This window comes from Tiliqua scincoides, chromosome 3 (assembly GCF_035046505.1).
Source record: "Tiliqua scincoides isolate rTilSci1 chromosome 3, rTilSci1.hap2, whole genome shotgun sequence".
Lineage (NCBI taxonomy): Eukaryota > Metazoa > Chordata > Lepidosauria > Squamata > Scincidae > Tiliqua > Tiliqua scincoides.
The window spans coordinates 135415603-135435126 of record NC_089823.1 but is presented as its reverse complement, the minus strand read 5'-3'; the positions used below and the strand labels follow the sequence as shown (position 1 = coordinate 135435126).

Below are 19524 nucleotides of genomic sequence, written 5' to 3'. Positions count from 1 at the left end.
TCTGATCCACACAGTGATCCACTGTCTGCTTTACAAGGCATCTATTGGACTCGTTTTTTGTCAATCACTCTGACTGTCATGATGAATTGAAATTACAGATATTATTTACAAATGAGAATATGGCAAAACCAATGGCAGACTTTTTCTATGAGATTTTAACCAAATGTAAAATGGGGGGAAATTTTATCTGAATCTATATTCATTCTGTTCCTATGACCTGCTGGAATGCAATCTTTGTGTAAGTTGCTCAGGCAACCGTCAAGTTTTATGCCTAATAGAGAATGTCTGTCTGTCAGTCAGCTAGAGATGGGCATTTGATTTAGGGAGATGCAACAAATGTGAATGTTCCTTCTGATATGGGACTTGAATGGTATAGTTGCAAGGAAATGGGGGTCACAGAGATGGGTGATGATTTCTGCAGAACTATATAGTATCACATGGGGGGAGGACAGAAGGTTGAGAAAGCAACAAAGATTTTCCTTCACCCCTGTCTGAATCTTCCCTCAATATAAGTCCAAACAAACCAGCTTTAAATTCTGTTCCAGGATGGTTGGAGTCCTGTACTTCTGTTAGGGACTGGGGACACATTGCAACAGTTATGTACAGGTTCCCAGTTGAAATAAAGGCTATTTCCATCATATTCGAACATGATAGACGCAACTTTGGTGGAGGATCTACCCTGGAAACTAGACAAGGGAAGTTCCTCCTTGTTGATTCTGCTGGACCAGTTGTGGACCTGGCCCTTGTGCCAACCTGGGGAACAGGACCACAACATGCTCTCCCCCCACAACATGCTGCCCCCCCATAGGAGTCTTTCCAGCCATAAGGAGCCTCACATGATGTTTATGTGTGCTCCAAAAGCCTTTGGAGGCCTCTGTAAACCGGAAGTACTGTTTAATGGCACTCTGGAGACCTAAGAAGGCTTTTGGCGCCCCCATGGATTCAACATGGGACCTCCCTGGTCCTCAGAAGGGCTCCTAATTTTAGAAGTGGGCTATCTCAGAATGCCAGATGCGAGGGAGGGCACCAGGATGCAGGTCTCTTGTGATCTTGTCTGCTCCCTGAGGTCTGTGGTGGGCCTCTGTGAGATCCAGGAAGCTGGACTAAATGGGCCTTTGGCCTGATCCAGCGAGGCTCTTCTTATGTTCTTATGCTCTTAGGGCGCAATCCTAACCAAGTTCCCAGCACTGGCATAGCTGAGTCAGTGGGGCATGAGCTGCATCTTGCCTTTGGGGGACAGTCATGAAGGCCTCCTCAAGTTAAGGCAATGTTTGTTCCCTTACCTTGGAGTTGCATTGCCCTTAAGTCAGTGCTGGAAAGTTGGTTAGGATTGTGGCCTTAATGTGTGACTGCCTTGGTTGGAGAGATGGTGACTGTGATGCACATGGATGTTTTTTTTCACAGGTGAGGAGGCTACATCTTGTGCAGAAGGTGCAGCAGACAGAGTCCTAAGGTGGCAGAGTGGGCTAGATGACTGCACACTGCAGGGGGAGATCAGCAACTTTTGAATGCACCCCCATGTGTGCAAGAAAAAAAAACCCTGGCAGTTAAGAAACAAAGCCATTCTAGCACAATAGGGCAAAAAGTGCTAGCCCACAGCCCAATCTTATCCACACCTTCCTGGGAGTAAGCCCCATTGACTCTAATGGGATTTACTTCTGAGTAGACATGTATAGGCTTGGGCTGCCAGACTGCTCCCCACTGTGCTTACTGCCTGCTTGCAAAGAGTTTTTGGACACAAGGCAGCATAGGTGGGGGGCGAGAAGAACTCCTGCAGTCTTCAGTGGGGCAGCCTATTGCGCAGTCACCATTAAGTCCTACTTCATGCTTCTTGCATCTGCAGCCCGGGCCTCAGTGAAACGGATCAGAGCCCAATCCTAGGCATGCCTACTCAGAAGTAAGTCCCATTAGTTTCAACGGGGCTTACTCCCAGGAAAGTGTAGAGAGGATGGGGCTGTCAATCCCTTGCCAAGCGCCTCGCTGCAGCACCTGGAGCCAGCGGAGAGGCTGAAAGTCGGCGGGGTTTAGGGCCTCGGGAAGGCGCCTGCAGAAACCCCACCCTGAGCGGAAGTGTCGCTTGCGCGGGGCTTGCGGCCGCGGCGTGTCTTTGCAGGGCTGCGGCCCGCCTCGCGCCGCTCGCTTTCCCCGGGGCTGCTTTGCAAAGCGCAGCGGAGCGCGCGCCTCACCTTCCTGCCCCCCCCCCAACCTGTCTGCAGAGCCTCCCCGCCCAGCACATTTCCTGGCAGGCTTTTTGCTCCAGCCCCAAAGCAGAACCGAATCCAAGCGCGGGCTTGTGCACGGCTCCGTGGAGAGCAGTGTTGGGGGAGAGGAAGGCGCAGGTAAAGTCCCGCGGACGATGCTTCCAGGGGGTGTTGGTGCCTTGGAGGCGCAGCGGCTGGATCCTAGGGAGAGACGTGTTGCTGGAGCCTCGCTGATCTTCTGCTGCTTGCCTTGTTTTCCAGTTGCAAGCGAGAATGTGGTGCCTGTGCGGTGGGGTGCCTGCTTGCTTTGGGAATCGGGGGGGGGGATCCTTCTTCCAGCTGCTCAAAGGCGCTTTATTTGTTCATAAACCACCGACACAGGGGCTTTTCTTTAGCAAGATTTAGGCTGCGATCCTATGCACATTTTCCTGGAAGTAAGCCCCATTGACTGTAATGGGACCTACTTCTGGGTACACATGCATAGGATTAGAGTGCAATCCTACCTACACTTACCTAGTAAGCCTCATTGACTATAGTGGGACTTACGTCTGAGTAGACATGCCTAGGATTGGGCTCTTACAGCCCAATCCTATGCATGTCTACTCCAAAGTCCCATTAGTGTCAATGGGGCTTATTCCCAGGAAAGTGGATAGGATTGGGCTGTCAGGCTGCTAATCCTATCCACACTTACCTGGAAGTAAGCCCTATTGACTGTTATAGGACTTCTGAGTAGACATGCATAGGATTGGGTTGTAAGGCTGTAATGCCATCCACGCTTTCCTGAGAGTAAGCCCCATTGACTGTAATGGGACTTGCTTCTGAATAGACATACCTAGGATTGGACTCTGAGGCTGCAATCCTATCCACACTTTTCTGGGAGTAAGCCCAATTAGTGTAATGGAACTTACTTCTGAGTAGACATGCATTGGGCTTTTAGAGGGTTTTTAAAAAAAAATCATGCTGGGATAAATTGGCCAATTGAACTACCGACTAGATAGCTCTGCATGCGCGGGGGGGGGGTGTGTGTGAAAAGCCGGCGAGATCGTGAAATAAACATCTGCATGGCGAAGTCAAATGTTCCCAAACACCCAGAGGAAAGCGCTACACTGGTTTGCAAGCAGGTAGTGCAGCAACCGATTGGGGAGGTTTCTGCCTCTACCGAGTACTACAAGCCTAGGCTGTTCGATGCTTCCCTGCCAGTCGCCTTGGAGCTCTGAGACCCATTCTGGAGCTTTGCACCCTCTTCCCTTCCCGCGTATGGACACCTAAATAAATAAAGGGGGGAGCTTAGAGTCGATCCGAGAAGGAGGTGCCCTTTTGTGTACTTTCTTGGCAGGTCAGGAGGTTGTGTTTGAACTAGAAGCCACAGAGATTGTGAAGGGAAACAGTTTTAGGGCTTGGAAAAAAAATTGCCGCCTACCAAACTGATCTGGGTTCATTAAAGAGAATAATAAAAGTTCTGCACTGAAATGATGAGCCTGGGACAAAGATGAGTGTTCCTTTCATCAACCTCGGAGCTCCTTGGAACAGAAGACTCCTTTTTTTTTTTTTTTTTTTTGTCAGGACACCTCATCAAACCTGAATTTCTCTTCGAGGGCTGTGACAAAATTAGCAGAAACTTTCCCTTTGACTTTATTGATCTGAAAAGACAGGTAAAGGGTTCTCTTCCCTTCTTTTTCCCCCTCCCACCTTCCCCCCCCCCCCCACACCACCATGGTTTTCAATTTAGAGGATTAAAAGAAAGTCACTCTACTAACAGCTTTTGGTCCATTGCTAACCCATATGTCAGCCTCGGTGCTTTAAATAATTATATTTGCATGCAGGGAGTGAATCATAAATATGTCAGGCCAGTGAAATATAGGCAGACATTTCAAACTTTCTATTTAAAAAACATGAATTATGGCCGCGAAAAATGTGTTCCCATTTAAGGGTGATACGAAGTATTTGGTGTCTAGTACGGAGGCCCATCCATCATACAGACAATAAAGAGAGTTTTTGCCTGACGCTGGAAATTTATGGTTGCCCTTCTCTGCCCTAATAATTCAAGCATTGTGTCAGCCCGTGACAGCCCTTGCAGAAAAACAGCAACCCCTGTTATCAATCAAAAAGCCCTTTTACATTTTTAGCAAAACTCTGATCATCCAGACACCCTTTTAATGTATATATTACATCATTATAGATCATTCTGCACTCTTCCTCTCTCTCTCTCTCTCTTCCCCCCCCCCTTACTGCAACTCAACAAAATGATCCATCATTCCTGGGACAGTCCTGATGAACGCGGATGTAAATTATTTTGCACGTCACCCAAGTACAGTCCCAAGTGACAAATGTACTTTAGGTGGCATTAATTTTTAGGGTGCACGATGGAAAGGACAGGGGATCTGGGATTAGGTGGAGAGAGAGATGATCAGATAGATGTGTCATCAGAAGGGGGAGGCAGACAAGCCATACAAATGTTCCAATCTCGGTTTTAGCATATGAAAATCCAAGTGGTATTTAGGACGCAGGCGCACTAATTATCCTCTGGTTTTTCCCTTCATTAATAATATTGCTTATTTAGCTTCCCCCCCCCCCCTTAGAAAGATTGCCTGTGTCCTTCAAAACAACTTTTCTCCAGCCATAAATCTCCCCCACCGCCTTCCAGGTTTCATGTGTCTGCGGTTACCATAGTAAACTTATCAATAAACTCAGGGCGCAGGATCCTAGGGGAAGTTCTCCTGCGCAAATCTCCTTGCCATGAGCCGGAGCTGTCCAAGAGGATGCGTGGATCTGGACCCAGGAATGTGCAAGGCTGCTTGATGTAATTGAAGAGCATGCTTCGCTGTAACCAGCCATGCGCTTGGCTGTTTCTTTTTTCCCCCCCTTTCCCCTCTCTTCCCTTAAGGCTGGAGCAGAAAATACAGAAGCGCTCCTTGTATGATCTGTGCCATGAGCTCCAGCTCTCACTGAAACCGAGAAGTCTCCCTCCCATCTCCTCAGATCCCTTGGCAGGATGGATTCATTTGTGGGGCTGTGAGCTGCTGGTGGTCATGTTTTACTCATGAATTAGTTTTCCCATGGATAATATTTAGCCTAGAGAGTTGAAACACCTAGGGTTACCAGTTGGGCACCGTGTACATGTCTTAACTCGGTTTCCTCCTCCTTACCAGCAACTGATTTTTAGGTTACAAAACTGGATCTATTCCCCCCCCCCCCAAATTCCATTCAGGATGCTGTTAGGGTGGGACACACAAGCAGACACAGACCCTTCTCCGATGAGCTAAAGGTTTGGTGCAGGATCTCTCCTCACTCAATCCTCCCCACCCTCCTAACAAAAGATGAACTGTAGGCAGCACCTGGAGAGAATTCTAAGCAAAAAAAGTTTCGCTGGGGTTAGCTGTATGCAAAGTCTTTCTTATCCAGCATTTTGCCCCCAGAGGGAAACAAAGAAGGGGGATTAACCAAACCACCTTGGGGGGAAAAAATCTGAAAAGACAGAGACATCCTTTAAAGAAGGAAGCCGAGGCTGCGATTTCAGTCTCTTGGTTCCAAAGATCCCAGCCGAGCACATTCCCTCGCACGTTGTTGATCGTTTCGCGGAGAGTTCGAAAATGCCAATTTAGAAAGGCGCGTCGCATCTCTGCCGAAGGGAGGACAGTGTGTGTGTGTTCACGGTGGAGCCCTTTGCGTCTGCGTGTAATTGGGAAAGCACTTTTCAATCGGGCACTTTTTTTTGGGGGGGGGGGTCTCAACAGAAAACGAGTTTGCTGATGTAGTCCGATTGCTGCCCACACCCTCTGGCCATTCACACGCGGCGCTTCGAATAATCGCAACAGCCACAAATAATCGCAGCAGAAAGGCTACGGTGTGCACAAGGCAGACCTTCACACGCGCACGGAGAGAGGGGGGGGGGAGTCAGACCATAACACACACAAACACACAGAAAAGTTAGACCTTAACACACACACACAGAGGGAGAGAGGTCAGACCCTAACACACACAGAGGTCAGACCTTAGCACACACACACAGAGGGAGAGAGAAGTCAGACCTTCACACACACACACACACACACACACACACAGAGGGAGAGAGAAGTCAGACCTTCACACACACACACACACACACACACACACACACACAGGTCAGACCTTAGCACACACAAAGACGTCAGACCTTAACACACACAAACACACAGAAAAGTTAGACCTTAACACACAAACACACACACAGAGGGAGAGAGAAGTCAGACCTTCACACACACACACACACACACACACACAGGTCAGACCTTAGCACACACAGAGGTCAGACCTTAGCACACACAGAAAAGTCAGACCTTCACACACACACACAGAGGGATAGAGAAGTCAGACCTTCACACACACAAATACACACAGAGAGAAGTCAGACCTACACGCACACAGAGCCAGACCACTGTTGCGTGCGCGCTCTGTGCGCGGTGCAGGAGTTTTTCTCTCTCCCTGTAGTTGCTGCCCTGCTGGGAGGGAATTCTGAAGTGTCCTGAATTTTGCTCCCAATCTACTCCAAGGTGTCTTTGGATTTGCACAGCAACTACTGACTGTGGTGAAAATCACGAGCACATTTGGCGGCTGGGCGGGGGGCTTGGGAGGCAGAAGAAGCGAGACATAACAATAATAAACGCCACCCAGCCCCAGCAGGTAGGGAAGATGGGTTGCGTCTGGCCGCACGGAGGAGACCCATCTCCCTTCTCTCTCTCTCTCTCCCTTGCCCCCCGTCTCAGCGGACTAAAACAAAGGCAAGAAATCCAGAGGCCCGGGGTGTTGTGGGTGTCTGGTTTGGGACACTCTCCAGTGTCTGCAAAAGCTGACACTGAAATGCCTTGATGAGAAACAAGAACGAGAGAGAGAGAGAGAGAGAGAGAGAGAGAGAGAGAGAGATGTTGTAAACGCCTTTTCCCAAACAGTCCGCTTAGGCTGAGTGTCTGGTTGTTGTTTTTCCCCCCTTCTCTTTTCTGTGCCTTATTTTTTTTTTCTTTTTTGGGTGCTGGTGATCCTGGCCAGGTTTTGCAGCTCACCAGCCTGACCTGTCAAGCGGATTATTTTAGAAGGAGATTAATAGGGGAGGCGGGCCGCAATAATAATCGTTTTGTTTGATGTGACAACTTTGATAGGCGTTGATTTACTTACAAACTGATAGGGTTTTAATTGAGCGCCTCCATCCAGCTTGAGATGAAAGGAGAACCGCATTGAAAAGCTGCCCGATTGCCCTCCAGCCTCAATACTGATTAGCCATCTCGACAGTGAATAGTTCAAGGCACTTTCAAACTTTTCCACCATCACCTCCTCCTCCTCCTCCTCTCCCCTCTCTCCTTCGCCCCGCTCTCTCTCCTCCTCCTCCTCCTCCTCAAACCTCTGCCAGCCCACTCCTTTTTCCCCCCCCTTCTTCAGTGAAAATAAATCATTTCCATTGTGTGCAAATAAAATCGACTTGACATCTTTGCCAATAGCTGGTAGGTAAACGAAAGTGTGGACTGGCACTTGCTAATTAATTCCCTCACTCTCCTCCTCCTCCTTCCCCCCACCCCTGGAAAAAGAATTGCAGCTCCCCCTCCCTTTGGAGGAGTGCTTGCTAGGTAAGCGGCTTGCCCTCTTTCTTCAACCAGGCCTTAAACAAGACACAACAGTAACCCAAAGAAAAATCAACTTTGAACAGGGCTCTCCAGAAGCCACCAGGGCCAAGCAGCAACTGGGCTATGTGCAGCTTGTCAGACAGATCTAAAGTTGGACACATGGAACAGGAGGAAAGGGATACTAGTTGGCCATTTCCTCGGCGGGGATTCGGGGGGGGGGGATCAAAGCTGTCCTAAGGGGAAAGACTCTTCTCGGAGTCGTCCCCGTTGCCTGGCTCGGATGAACCGGTTTCAGAAGAAGGGGGTGGAAAGAATCAAGAGGGAAGGGAACCTTCCCAGGCGTGATCGGAGCCTGACCCTCCAGGAGCCCGCCCGCCTGCTCATTTATTTCTCTGAACCTCTCGCCTTACGATGGAAATCGCACATCAAAGGCTCAGCGGCGGGAAATCGCTGCGATCCTTCTGAAGTTAATCGCCCTACCTGCTCTAGCTCCTTGTGGAGCTGGAAATCGCCTTCTTTCCCCCACCAAGCCCCAGTACAGTGCAGCTCTCTCTCTCTCTCTCTCTCTCTCTCTCTCTCTCTCTGCTTCTGCACGTCAATATTGCGCTTGTTTTACACATGTCCCGGGGATCACCTTTGATTCCCCCGGTTTTGAACAGTAACAAGGCCCCTCTGGACGCACCCCCCCTTCCCCGATCCCAAGGAAGAGGAAAGGGGAAAAAAAACCCTTTCCCACATCTAGCTCTTCTACCTTAAGACAATTAATCTTTTCGTCTTTTCACCCTGGGAGGGAGGACAAACACGGCGAGAAAAGAGAGAGAAGTCTCTCCGGTCTTGTAAGGAAAACAGCTGTTCCAAGCACTTTCATGCAAATGAACACCAACGAGAAGAAGGGGTCGTGCTTGCTTCTTTCTTTCTTTCCCTCCCTCCCTCCCTCCCTCTCTTTCTCTCTCTCTTTCCTGAGTTTTACTGCCCTTCATTTATCAACTGGGCTTGACAACAAAAGAGGGAACAGGACGTTGTGTTGAAAAGGGGGGGGGATCGATTCTAGGATGCATTTTCATTTCCACACCATTCACAAACGGGAATGTCCATAGTGGAATATCCTTGGGAGGAAGTGATGGAAGCTTGCCTGACTCCTTGTACGTATCATGTTTATCTTGATAACGTTTGATCCTATTTCATGGTCATCCACATCCCCCCCCCCTTAGACAAACCACTGATTCCAAAGCGAGGGGGGGGGATGACTATGGAGACAGTTGTTCTGCTGTATTTAATTTGAAACACAGGACCCGGGAGTGCATTAGTGTATTAGAGTGTATTCCTTACAAAGAAAAAGGAACAAAGTTAATTAAGGATCAGGAGTACAATCCCCTGGAAGTTCTCTTGCACAAGCTCCACCTAAATAGTATTCCCATTTAAGGGCTCTTTATGTCCTAATACTATGCTCATTGACTTGGAAGCAGGTTTCATTGAATAAAGTGGACTTATTTCTAAGTAAACATGCACAGTCCTCATGACAGTCTCACCTCTGCCATGAACTCACTAGATGGCCAGAGGTATGTCACCCTTGAGAAGTCAGAACTCCTTCTGCTGTGCAGAGATATACACTTCAAAAGGTGTTGTAAGAGTAACAAAGAATGTATGTGAAGACTTTGAAGAATCCGAGAAGGTACATAACCGGTTTATGATCAGATATGCCCAGCAGTGTCATTAGCTTTCACTTGAAAGTAAAATTTCCACTGAAGTCCATTAGATTTCCTTCTAAATTGAATGTGTTCATAATAGGTCCCAGGAGAACAGTGGTACACAATAAAGAAAAAGTGTGACTTTACTACAAGGCAGCCTCTCACTCACATATATCTTGGAAAGATATTAGTTTGTTGTGTGTGTGTGGGGGGGGGGGGAGTGAAGAATCTGTGTCTGTGTGTTGAAAATATCCAATGTTGCTGCTCAGGGTGGAGCGCCTTTCCAGCCAGCTTCCACAGGAGCGGAGCAACGGAAGGGGGTCTCTGCAGGCTGGCTCTCTCTAGTTCTAGGAGCATTCCAGTTCAGAAATTGGCCACGACCCCTGGAAGCCCTTCTGCCTTGTTCTTCACTTGTCAAATGTGTTTTATATCTCCCACTGACCTTTTTGTAATGTTGTGGTGTGTGGAGGGCCACCCTGTCAGATCCGGAAACAAAGGGAGACCCATTTCTTTTTTCTTTTTTATTTGGGGCCTGTGGAAAGAAAAAAAAAATATTATGCCTGTGCGCATGTACAGACGCACACACCTCAAAGGACAGCATAAGATTAATAATGTTGTATAAGAAAAACAGATTTTTAAATTTTATTTAATTTTTTTTTAAGTACAACAATTCATACTGAGTTTATTTCGCCCCTCCCCCCCCACCCCGCACATCTCCTGACCCACAACCTGAAAAGTGCTAGGAAAAAGTTGATGCCTTGTCTTTGAAGAGGGAGCCAAAGCGGGCCCAAATTTCTGATGTTAATAATCACTGGGGACTTTCACCGAGAAGTCAACTTAGAACAGCTGAGAAAAGGCCAGGCCAATGCAAGCAACCACACAAGTGGCCTCTCTCCCAATGTGCACTTTGCAGCTACACACAGCCTATGTTCAGGGCTTACTCACGAGTTAGTGTGCTGTCTGGGCACACAGTGGGGTTCTCCTCCAACAAGCCCCTTCTTGAAATTAAAGGTGGGTTTGCCCTGCTATTTACTGCAGAAGGGAGTTTGCTGCAGGAGAACTTCCTGCCAGGTTATCTCCGCGTTTGAGAACTGATCTTGCTGGCCAGGTGCTCACCAGGCACAACCTCTGGGCAGATCAATGGGAGACTCTGGGGGAGGGGCGCGCAGGGTGTCTGGATGGGAAAATAATAATAAGAAGAAAACAATCAAGCGATTGCGAACAAATATTTCGAAGGATACCCTGGATCTCCTCAGGCATGTCTTTTCTCCCCACCCTTAAGTGCCTTCTCCTCCTCCTCCCTACTCGCTCTTGTGAGTATTGGCTTGTCGCGGGCTGCTCAAGATGTCCATCTTCATCTCATTTGAGACATTCCGCTGTGCCAGTCGATGGAGAGGCGGATTGGCGATGAAATTTCAATGCTGCTTCTGCCTCCATCTCCCCCTTAGCCCCCCCAATAAATCTGGTGTCACCCCCCCCCCCAATCTGTTACTAGGGTCAGCCAGCATCGCCTGCTCACTTCACCCCTTGTGTAAACAAGCCGAAGCGATGCCGATTTACCCGAGAGTAACTCCCACTGACTTTCTTAGGGCTTGCTTCCGAGTAAGCGCGCGTAGGGCTGCAACCAAAGCCTTTGCCGCGATTCCGCTTCCTGAGGGTGTTTACTCAGGAGTAAACCACCCCACCGAGTTCCGCGGGGAGTACTGCAAAAGTGCGTGTACTCCAGGCGGCCGCTTACGTGCCCGATCCTTTGAAGCTACGGTGCCACGGAGGACTCCCGACGGGACCGACCGACCGACGCTCTCTCGTAAGAGTGTTGCGAAGGGCGTCTGGGGCTATGCCGCCCGGTCCCACGCGTGTTTCCCCGGAGGGAGGCTTACTCCGAGTCCCGGGAAAGCGTGCACAGGGTTACACCCTGAGTTGGGCTGGTGTAGGGTAGAAAGAAAGTGGGAATGGTCGGAACAGGAGGAAGGGATCGCCTTGGAGGAACGCCCGGGTCATCCAACGCGGTCCCCCAGCCAGCCAGCCAGCCAGCCACCCAAGTGTCCGCTGCGCTGCTTTGGCTAAGAGTAGCGAGTGTGGCTCCTTGTTGTGTTGGCACACAAATTGCATTTACTCGGAGAACGATTTACTCTTTACATTGAACGGCTCTTTTTCCAAGGCAGGTCGTCTGTCTGTCTGTCTGACTGTCTGTCTCCTTGCTCCGCTCTCCCTCTCTCTCTCTCTCTCTCTTCCTTCCTTCAAGTCGCGCTAGGCTTGTAATCAGCAACAAAACCTGACATAAATCAAGGGAGGATTGACAGGGGCTGACAAATAACTGATTGATTGCGGTTGGGGAGCATTGACAACTGATGAGAGAGAGAGAGAGAGAGAGAGAGAAGGGGAGACTCCCCCCGCCCCCAAAAAGCAGCCGCGGAGGCACTGGGAGGGCGGAAGAAAGAGAAGGGCTAAGAAGGGGAGGAGAGCTGCGGGCATGTGATCCTCGCCTCTCCCAATCCCTGCGCAGAGCCTCCCAGTGTCACCGCCGGCCCCATTGGAGGGAGGGTTTGGGACTCCGACTCCAGAAGGCGAGGATGCTCGCAGTCCTTTAGTTTCGCGCTCCGGGGAAACATACACAACGTTGGGGGATGGGGAGGATTTGCCACTCATCCCCCCCCTCCCACCAAACCATCCAAGAATCCCCGGTGGTGTTGGAAAAAAAAAGTGCACCGTCATTAGGAGGAGGAAGAAGGAACACCAACTTCTGCACTCTCCTTTCCTGCCTTTAGCATCTGTTTGCTCTGATGCGTTGCATGGACGGCAGCTAGCGCACTGCAGCATTTCCTAAGGCTGGGTGCATAGAGAATGAGCACAGCAGGCATTTTTAATCCCCCCCCCAGCTGCTTTTCCTAGAGGTTTTTGCAAATGCCCCAATTCTCCAAAATTAAAGAAAAAAGAGGGTGGAACAGAGTAGTAGAGAAACTACAGGAAGGAGGAAAAAAAGGATTAGTGCCGAGCGGCTAACGTGAAACACAAAATTGACTGGGTTTCATCCATCCACCCCGATTTTAGGAGCAGCAGCAAGAAGAGGAGGGGAAGGCAAAGGAGAGGAAGAAAGGAAGAGAGACCATTAAAAACACACACACACAGAGGGAGGGAGGGGGATGGAAAAGCCCCTGAAGAGGGGAGGTGACGTCACATCCCCTTGACCCTCCAATCACCTCGGGGTCCCATTTGATTGGAAGGCGGCAAAGGCTTTAATCTCCGACTAATTCAGCTGCTTTTGAAGTGAGTTTCTTTGCCAGATCCGAGGCTGGCTGGGCAGCGGCTCGCATCGCAGCTGAGCGGGGAGGCGGAGAGAAGGAGGTGGCCGGGAGAGAGGGAGAAGTAGACTGAGAGAGAGCGCCAGAGCCTGGAGGAAGCCAGCCAAGGACTGGGACTGGGACGGGGACTGGGACGGGGGGAACCCCAAATCAGAACCTCCCCTGACCCCCCATCTTTAAGAAAGCAAAAAAAAAAAAAAAAATCCAGGAGGATTATTTCCATTTGCTCTGATTCTGCCTCTTTAGGCGCGTTCAGCCCCTCCGGGACCTTTTTCATCCTGGAGGAGCGCCTGCCCCCCTTTTTCCTGGCGAACCCCCCTCCCCGCTCCCGAGTCACCATTGCAAGGCTGCCGATCGGCGCGCCGGGCGCTCCCCCACCCCGCCAGTTTTCATGCGAGGCTTTGGGTCATGATTACATCCCCCTTGCTTTCTGCCGTAAGAAGTAGTCAGCACGGAGGAGGAGGAGGCGGTGGAGGAGCGGGAGGAGGAGGCGCAAGAGATCTCGGAAGCAGCAGCAGCTCTGATCTTCCCTGGCAAAGCGGACACTCTGGGAATCCTACTAGCAGCGGCAGCACCAAGCCTTTTTTCCACTCCGTCCCACCCTCGGACCCTTTACGCCAGGCGAACCGCCTCCCCATCAAAGTCTTGAAAATGCTCACGGCACGGACTGGACACATTTTGCACCCCGAATACCTTCAGCCTTTGCCTTCCACTCCGGTCAGCCCCATCGAGGTAAGAGCCGAAGAGCGCCGCAGTCTTGGGGTGTGTGTGTGTGTGTGTGTGTGTGTGAGAAAACCCTCCCGGTTGGGCGACCTCCTTGATACTTGCGAATCCTTTGTAAGGCGCCCTTTGATTTCCAGTCCCTTTGCCACCCCCCCCAAACTGTCTCAGGCTGCACTATGCACGCTTACCTGGGAGTAAGCCCCATCGACTATAATGGGATTTACTTCTGAGTAGACATGCATAGGCTTGGGCTCTCTGGCTACAATCCTAGCCACACTTTCCTAGGAGTGAGCTCCATTGACTATAACGGGACTTACTTCTGAGTAGACATGCACAGGCTTGGGCTCATAATGATGCTAGATTTGGAAGTTTAAATAACCCAGTCTTACACTTACTCCCGGGTAAATATCATTTTTAACTGATTTCAATGGGACTTTCTTCCAGGCATCAGCCCCCCCCCCCGTGGCTTTGCTCCTCACAATTACTTACCATTTGGCTCACTTTTCTCCCATGGAATTTCCAATTTAATATACAGACACACCCGCCCCCCCCCCCGTCGCTCCTTTTATTTCGTGTGGATTATTGGAGCAAAAGAGTTAGTAATCTGGATTTAGTCAACAATTAACCAGCTCAAACGTGTTGGTTTTTGAAAGGAACTCTTTGATCTTTTATTTTGTGTGTGTGTGTGTGGCTGGGGAAAAAAAATCCTGGCGTGTCTATTGTAGGTTGGGTGGAGAACTGCTTGTGATATAGATCAGATCTTTGAGATAATGTTCTGGGGCGATCTTTAGGTGTATGTATAGTACTGCAATGGAGCGGCGGCAGTGGAAGGAGGGATGTTGGGTGGAAGGTACGAAACGAACTGGATTTCCTGAAGATTTCACCAAAAGAGCTTCGTCCTGTTGACTCGAGGTCTGTTTATAAATAGTGTCGGAGAAGGGTCCACTCAGCTGGACGTGCATTGGTGGGGGGGGGGGAAGCAAAAGTCTGGGGCAAACAGGCTTAGAGCCCAATCCTATGCATGTCTACTCAGAAGTAAGTCGCATTATAGTCCACGGGGCTTACTTCTAGGTAAGTGTGGATAGGATTACAGCCCTAACTTCATAAAGATTGGGTGGGTTGTGGTGCTGGACAACGGGTGGGTGGGGGCAATGTGTGCTGCATGACCAACTGTAGTTTACAACAAGAGAAGTGTCAGACGCCCAAGACTTCTTAATTGTTTTGTAAGTGCATAATTTAATACTTCATTAATAAATTGCTTGAGTGTAGGGAGAAAAAAGCTTCAGTTATGCGAGCCAGAAATGTGGTCCAAGCTGGTGCATGAGAGCCCAATCCTATGCATGTCTGCTCAGAAGTAAGTCCCATTACAGTCACTGGGACGTACTATCCCATGTACGGGTGAACAGGATTGCAGCCTGAGCCTCCCAGTAGTTGCAAAGCGCGATTCTGTGCAGCTTTGGGACTGCTGTTTTAGAGCTCAAGCTTATGCTTGCTTACTCAGAATTATAATGAAAAGGGCTTACTCCTAGGAAAGTGTGGACAGGATTGGGCTGTTAGAGCCCAGTCCTAGGCTTGCTCACTCAAAAGTAAGCCCCATTATAGTCGCTGGGACTTACTCCCAAGTAAGTGTGGATAGGCTTGCAGCCTTACAGTCCACTCCTAGGCACTCTGCTCAGAAGTAAGCCCCACGGTCTCCAGTGGGGCCTACTCCCAGGAAAGTGTGGCTAGGATTGCAGCCTCACAGCCCAATCCTGTGCACGCCTGTTCAGAAGTAAGCCCCATGAGAGCGAATGGGGCTTACTCCCAGGAGAGCGTGCCCAGGATCGCAGCCTTGCTTGTCTCCTGCCTTTGATCCTGCACCACTAAAGGGCCGCGTTTGTGCCTCTCTCTCTCTCTCTTTGCCGCCTTCCTGCAGCTGGACGCCAAGAAGAGCCCGCTGGCCTTGCTGGCGCAGACCTGCTCGCAGATCGGCAAGCCCGACCCGTCGCCCTCCTCCAAGCTGTCCTCGGTGACGTCGGGCGGCGGCGGCGGGGACAAGGAGGCGTCCAAGTCGGGCCCGCTGAAGCTGAGCGACATCGGCGTGGAGGACAAGTCCAGCTTCAAGCCCTACTCCAAGCCCGGCGCGGACAAGAAGGAGCCGTCGGCGGGAGGCGCGGTGGGCGGCTCCGGGGGGCCCGCGGCGGGCTCGGGGGGAGGCTCCGGCGGCGGCGGCGGCGGCGAGAAGTCGGGCTTCCGGGTGCCGAGCGCCACCTGCCAGCCGTTCACGCCAAGGACAGGCAGCCCCACCTCCAGCGCCTCGGCCTGCTCGCCGGGCCTGCTGCCCGCGGACGGCAAGGGCGGCGACGCGGACAAGAAGGAGCCCTCGGAGGGCTGCGGCAAGGCGGGCGCGGAGCCGTCGGGGGGCCACGGCCGGCTGGGCGCGGCGGGCTGTGGCGGGATTACGGCGGAGCTGAGCCAGGCCCACGACGGCGCCAAGGGCCTGCTGGCGGGCGCGGCGCCCTCGGCGGCCTCCGCCTCCTCGTCCTCCTCGGACTCGTCGTCGTGCGGCGGCGGCGGCGGCCCCGCCACGTCCTCGGCGGCGGCGTCGGTGCTGGGCTCGGGGCTGGTGGCGCCCGTGTCGCCCTACAAGCCCGGGCAGAGCGTGTTCCCGCTGCCGCCGGCTGGCATGAGCTACCCGGGGACGCTGGCCGGCGCCTACGCGGGCTACCCGCCGCAGTTCCTGCCGCACGGCGTGGCGCTCGACCCCACCAAGCCCGGCAGCCTGGTGGGCGCGCAGCTGGGCAGCCTGGGCTGCGGGAAGGCGGCCGGCTCCAGCCCGCTGGCCGGCGCCTCTCCGCCGTCGGTGATGACGGCCAGCCTGTGCCGCGACCCCTACTGCCTGAGCTACCACTGCGCCAGCCACCTGGCCGGCGCCGGCGCCTCCTGCGCGCACGACCAGGCGCTCAAGTCCGGCTACCCGCTGGTGTACCCTGCGCACCCGCTGCACACGGTGCACTCCTCGCTGGGCGGCGCCACCCCGCCGGCGCTGGCCGGCCACCCGCTCTACCCCTACGGCTTCATGCTCCCCAACGACCCCCAGCCCCACATCTGCAACTGGGTGTCGGCCAACGGACCCTGCGACAAGCGCTTCGCCACCTCCGACGAGCTGCTCAGCCACCTGCGGACTCACACGGCCTTCCCGGGCACCGACAAACTGCTCTCCGGCTACCCCGGCTCCTCCTCCCTGGCCAGCGCGGCCGCCGCGGCCATGGCCTGCCACATGCACATCCCCACCTCGGGGGCCCCGGGCAGCCCCGGCACGCTGGCCCTGCGCAGCCCGCACCACGCCCTGGGACTCAGCAGCCGCTACCACCCCTACTCCAAGAGCCCCCTGCCCACCCCCGGAGCCCCAGTGCCTGTGCCCGCGGCCACGGGACCCTATTACTCCCCCTATGCACTCTATGGGCAGAGACTGACGACAGCGTCCGCTTTGGGATACCAGTGAGTTTCTCTGGGGCTTCTTTGACTGCTTTTTTTGGTGCGGGGGGGGGGGGCAGATTTCAAGACACACTTCTGGGGGAGAAAGGACTCAAAGCAACCCTTCAAAACTTTCTTAGAAAAACAAAATCCTGAAAAGAAAATTGAGATTTGACTTTTTTTTTATATATATATCTATAAATATATATATAAAGATAGTGTTCATCTTGAGGACTGGATCCATGGGCACTGTATTTATTTATGTTAGCTTCAAGCGGGACAATGAATCAATAAAAGTGCATTACTTAACTTCAGCTCAATAGGCTTAAAGGAGAACAAAAAAAAAATTAAAAGTGGAAACACCCGTTGTAGAATATAAATAAATAAAAACAAAACAAAAATAGAGGTCTTCTCTTTAATGTTACTTTAAAAATGGCTATGATTGTATTGTACGTTCTTATTTAATGTCTCAGGGGGGAGGGTAAAAAAATCCTACGTGCATGTCTCTTACTTAAAAAAACAAAACAAAAAACAAAAGATAACCCACCACCGTTTAACTTGCAATTTGTTGGTTTTGATTTCAAATTGCAGTTATTTTTTAAGATAGCATTTTTATTAAAAAGGGAATTGGTTTTTTTTTTTCTTTTTTGTATGTATTCTGGAAGAAAGGAAAACCCAACCACAACTCTATTCCAAAAGCCTCCATTTGCCTTATTTTTGTTCTTTGAGAGGAACACTGGACTATTTTTTAATTTTTAAGTCCACCCTGGAAAAGGGACAGAAACAAGGATGACGTCATGTATTTAAAAATAAACAGACAATGTATCGTTTAAAAGATTAAAATTCCTTATATTTGATGTATTAAAAAGGTTTTACTTTTCTTTGGAAGTCACCTCTTAGAATGTGTTATAAATACGTGCAGGGGTGGATGAAAAGCATTAGGAAGGGGGAGCAAACATGTAAGCGTTGATTCAGTTTAATAATGATAATGCAAAGTTTCATTGTTATCTTAGGATTTTCTGGTACGACTTGGAGAATAGAGTGTTCTTACTTAATTTTTTTTTAAAACCACCAGAACTGAGAATTTAAATTACCAAACTCAGGAGCTTGCTTAAATGAAAAGCGCTGCTTTTGATGATAGCTGGAAGTTCCTTCAGCCAAGTAGACCAGCAGTATTGCATAAAAAGTGAGTGACCCTAAATGAGTGGCAAGCGAAAGTGGAGATGATGTATTTTATAATTGCCAGTCATTAAAATACAAATCTAGGAAACTTTTAGGGCCTGATCCAGCGGGAAGTTATATCCTGCGCAAATCACACTGAAAAGGAAGAGCAGCTGGGCGAGAACTGGAACTTCATTGGTTTCCTGCATTGTTTAGCGATCAAGTCACTACTTTGAAGACCTGGACTTCAGTTTTTAATTGAAGATTTCCTGTTTCGGTTAAGTGAATATGATTATTCAGGAATAGGACACGGGAATCCTCAGCCCAAACTAAAGAGGCGTTTATTGCATTTTTATCCTGTTTTTGTTTCAGATAAATACTGTCTCCCAAAGCTTTGTACATTATACAGAAATTCAGTTCAGTTTAGGCTGGAGTTCTGCAGACTTTTTTTCATTTCTAAATCCCATTAAACGGGAAGATCATGTGCGTTTCAATGGAGGAAAGAAATAGTCTGGAATTCTCTTGGCTCCTTACAGGTTTTTTTTTTCCCTTTGGAAAGATACTTGTAAGAAAGGGGGACAAATGTGCTTCAGGAAAGCGGCTACAGTAGCAACGACCCGTTGAAGAAGAGTTGTCTTTGCAGTGGAGCTTCCTAACAGTCCAATCCTATGCATGCCTACTCAGAAGTAAGTCCCATTAGAGTCAATGGGGCTTGCCCCCAAGAAAGTGTGGATAGGATTGGGCTGTAACTCGCTTACTCCGCGTTCCAAAGAAATGGACTACGGAAGTAAACACCCTGGAGTTAAATGGAACGTCTCAATAGCCAGGCCGGTATGCACGTTCCACTGTATTCAGTGGAACTCACGGCCAAGTAGCCGGGTGTAGAATTTAGAACCGCATCAGTGCAGCCCCATGTCATGGCTGCTTACTCCCAGGTTAGTTGTTGATAATCCCCCCCCCCCAAGGAAGTGTCCTGGATACAATTTTTGCTCTACTGTCCTAGCTTTCCTTTTGCAGCTGGAGGATATCAGCCCCAGCACACTAAGTTGGAAATAAAGGCTACAATCCTATTCACACTTTCTTGGGAGTGAGCCCCATTGGCTGTAGCGGGCCTGAATAGACATGCATAGGATTGGGCTGAAAGTCCGGTGAACTTCCCTGTGAGTAAGCACGGGTTGGCTGGGGTGTGTGTGTGGAGTAAATAGGAAAGCCTGTCTGAGTTACCTGTTTGGAGAGATGGCATCTAAACAGCTTTGGGTGTGAGCTGGGAGGCTGAGAAGCAGCCGACAGGGAGGAACAACAACAACACACCACCCAGGGCAGAATTCTATTTCACCAAACTAGAAAGCAGCAACTTCGAAGTAAAATGTCCCCCCATCTTTTAAAAAAACGAAATCTGCCT

The 19524-nt window shown here is 50.5% G+C and overlaps 1 protein-coding gene across 1 annotated transcript; it reads left to right on the top strand.

Annotated features, from left to right (window-relative positions):
- Positions 1 to 13190: 13190 nt before the first annotated feature.
- ZNF503 (zinc finger protein 503) lies at positions 13191 to 17841 on the top strand. Its single transcript, XM_066620763.1, has 2 exons — positions 13191 to 13514; positions 15421 to 17841. The coding sequence occupies exons 1-2, from the start codon at positions 13191 to 13193 to the stop codon at positions 16987 to 16989; spliced, it is 1893 nt and encodes a 630-aa protein (XP_066476860.1). The 3' UTR covers positions 16990 to 17841.
- Positions 17842 to 19524: the final 1683 nt, after the last annotated feature.

Excerpts from the sequence above, each read along its gene's own strand:
- ZNF503 (XM_066620763.1), top strand. The coding sequence starts at position 13,191 with ATGATTACATCCCCCTTGCTTTCTGCCGTAAGAAGTAGTCAGCACGGA. Across the intron at positions 13,515-15,420 it reads CTCCGGTCAGCCCCATCGAG|CTGGACGCCAAGAAGAGCCC; the intron begins GTAAGAGCCGAA and ends GCCTTCCTGCAG.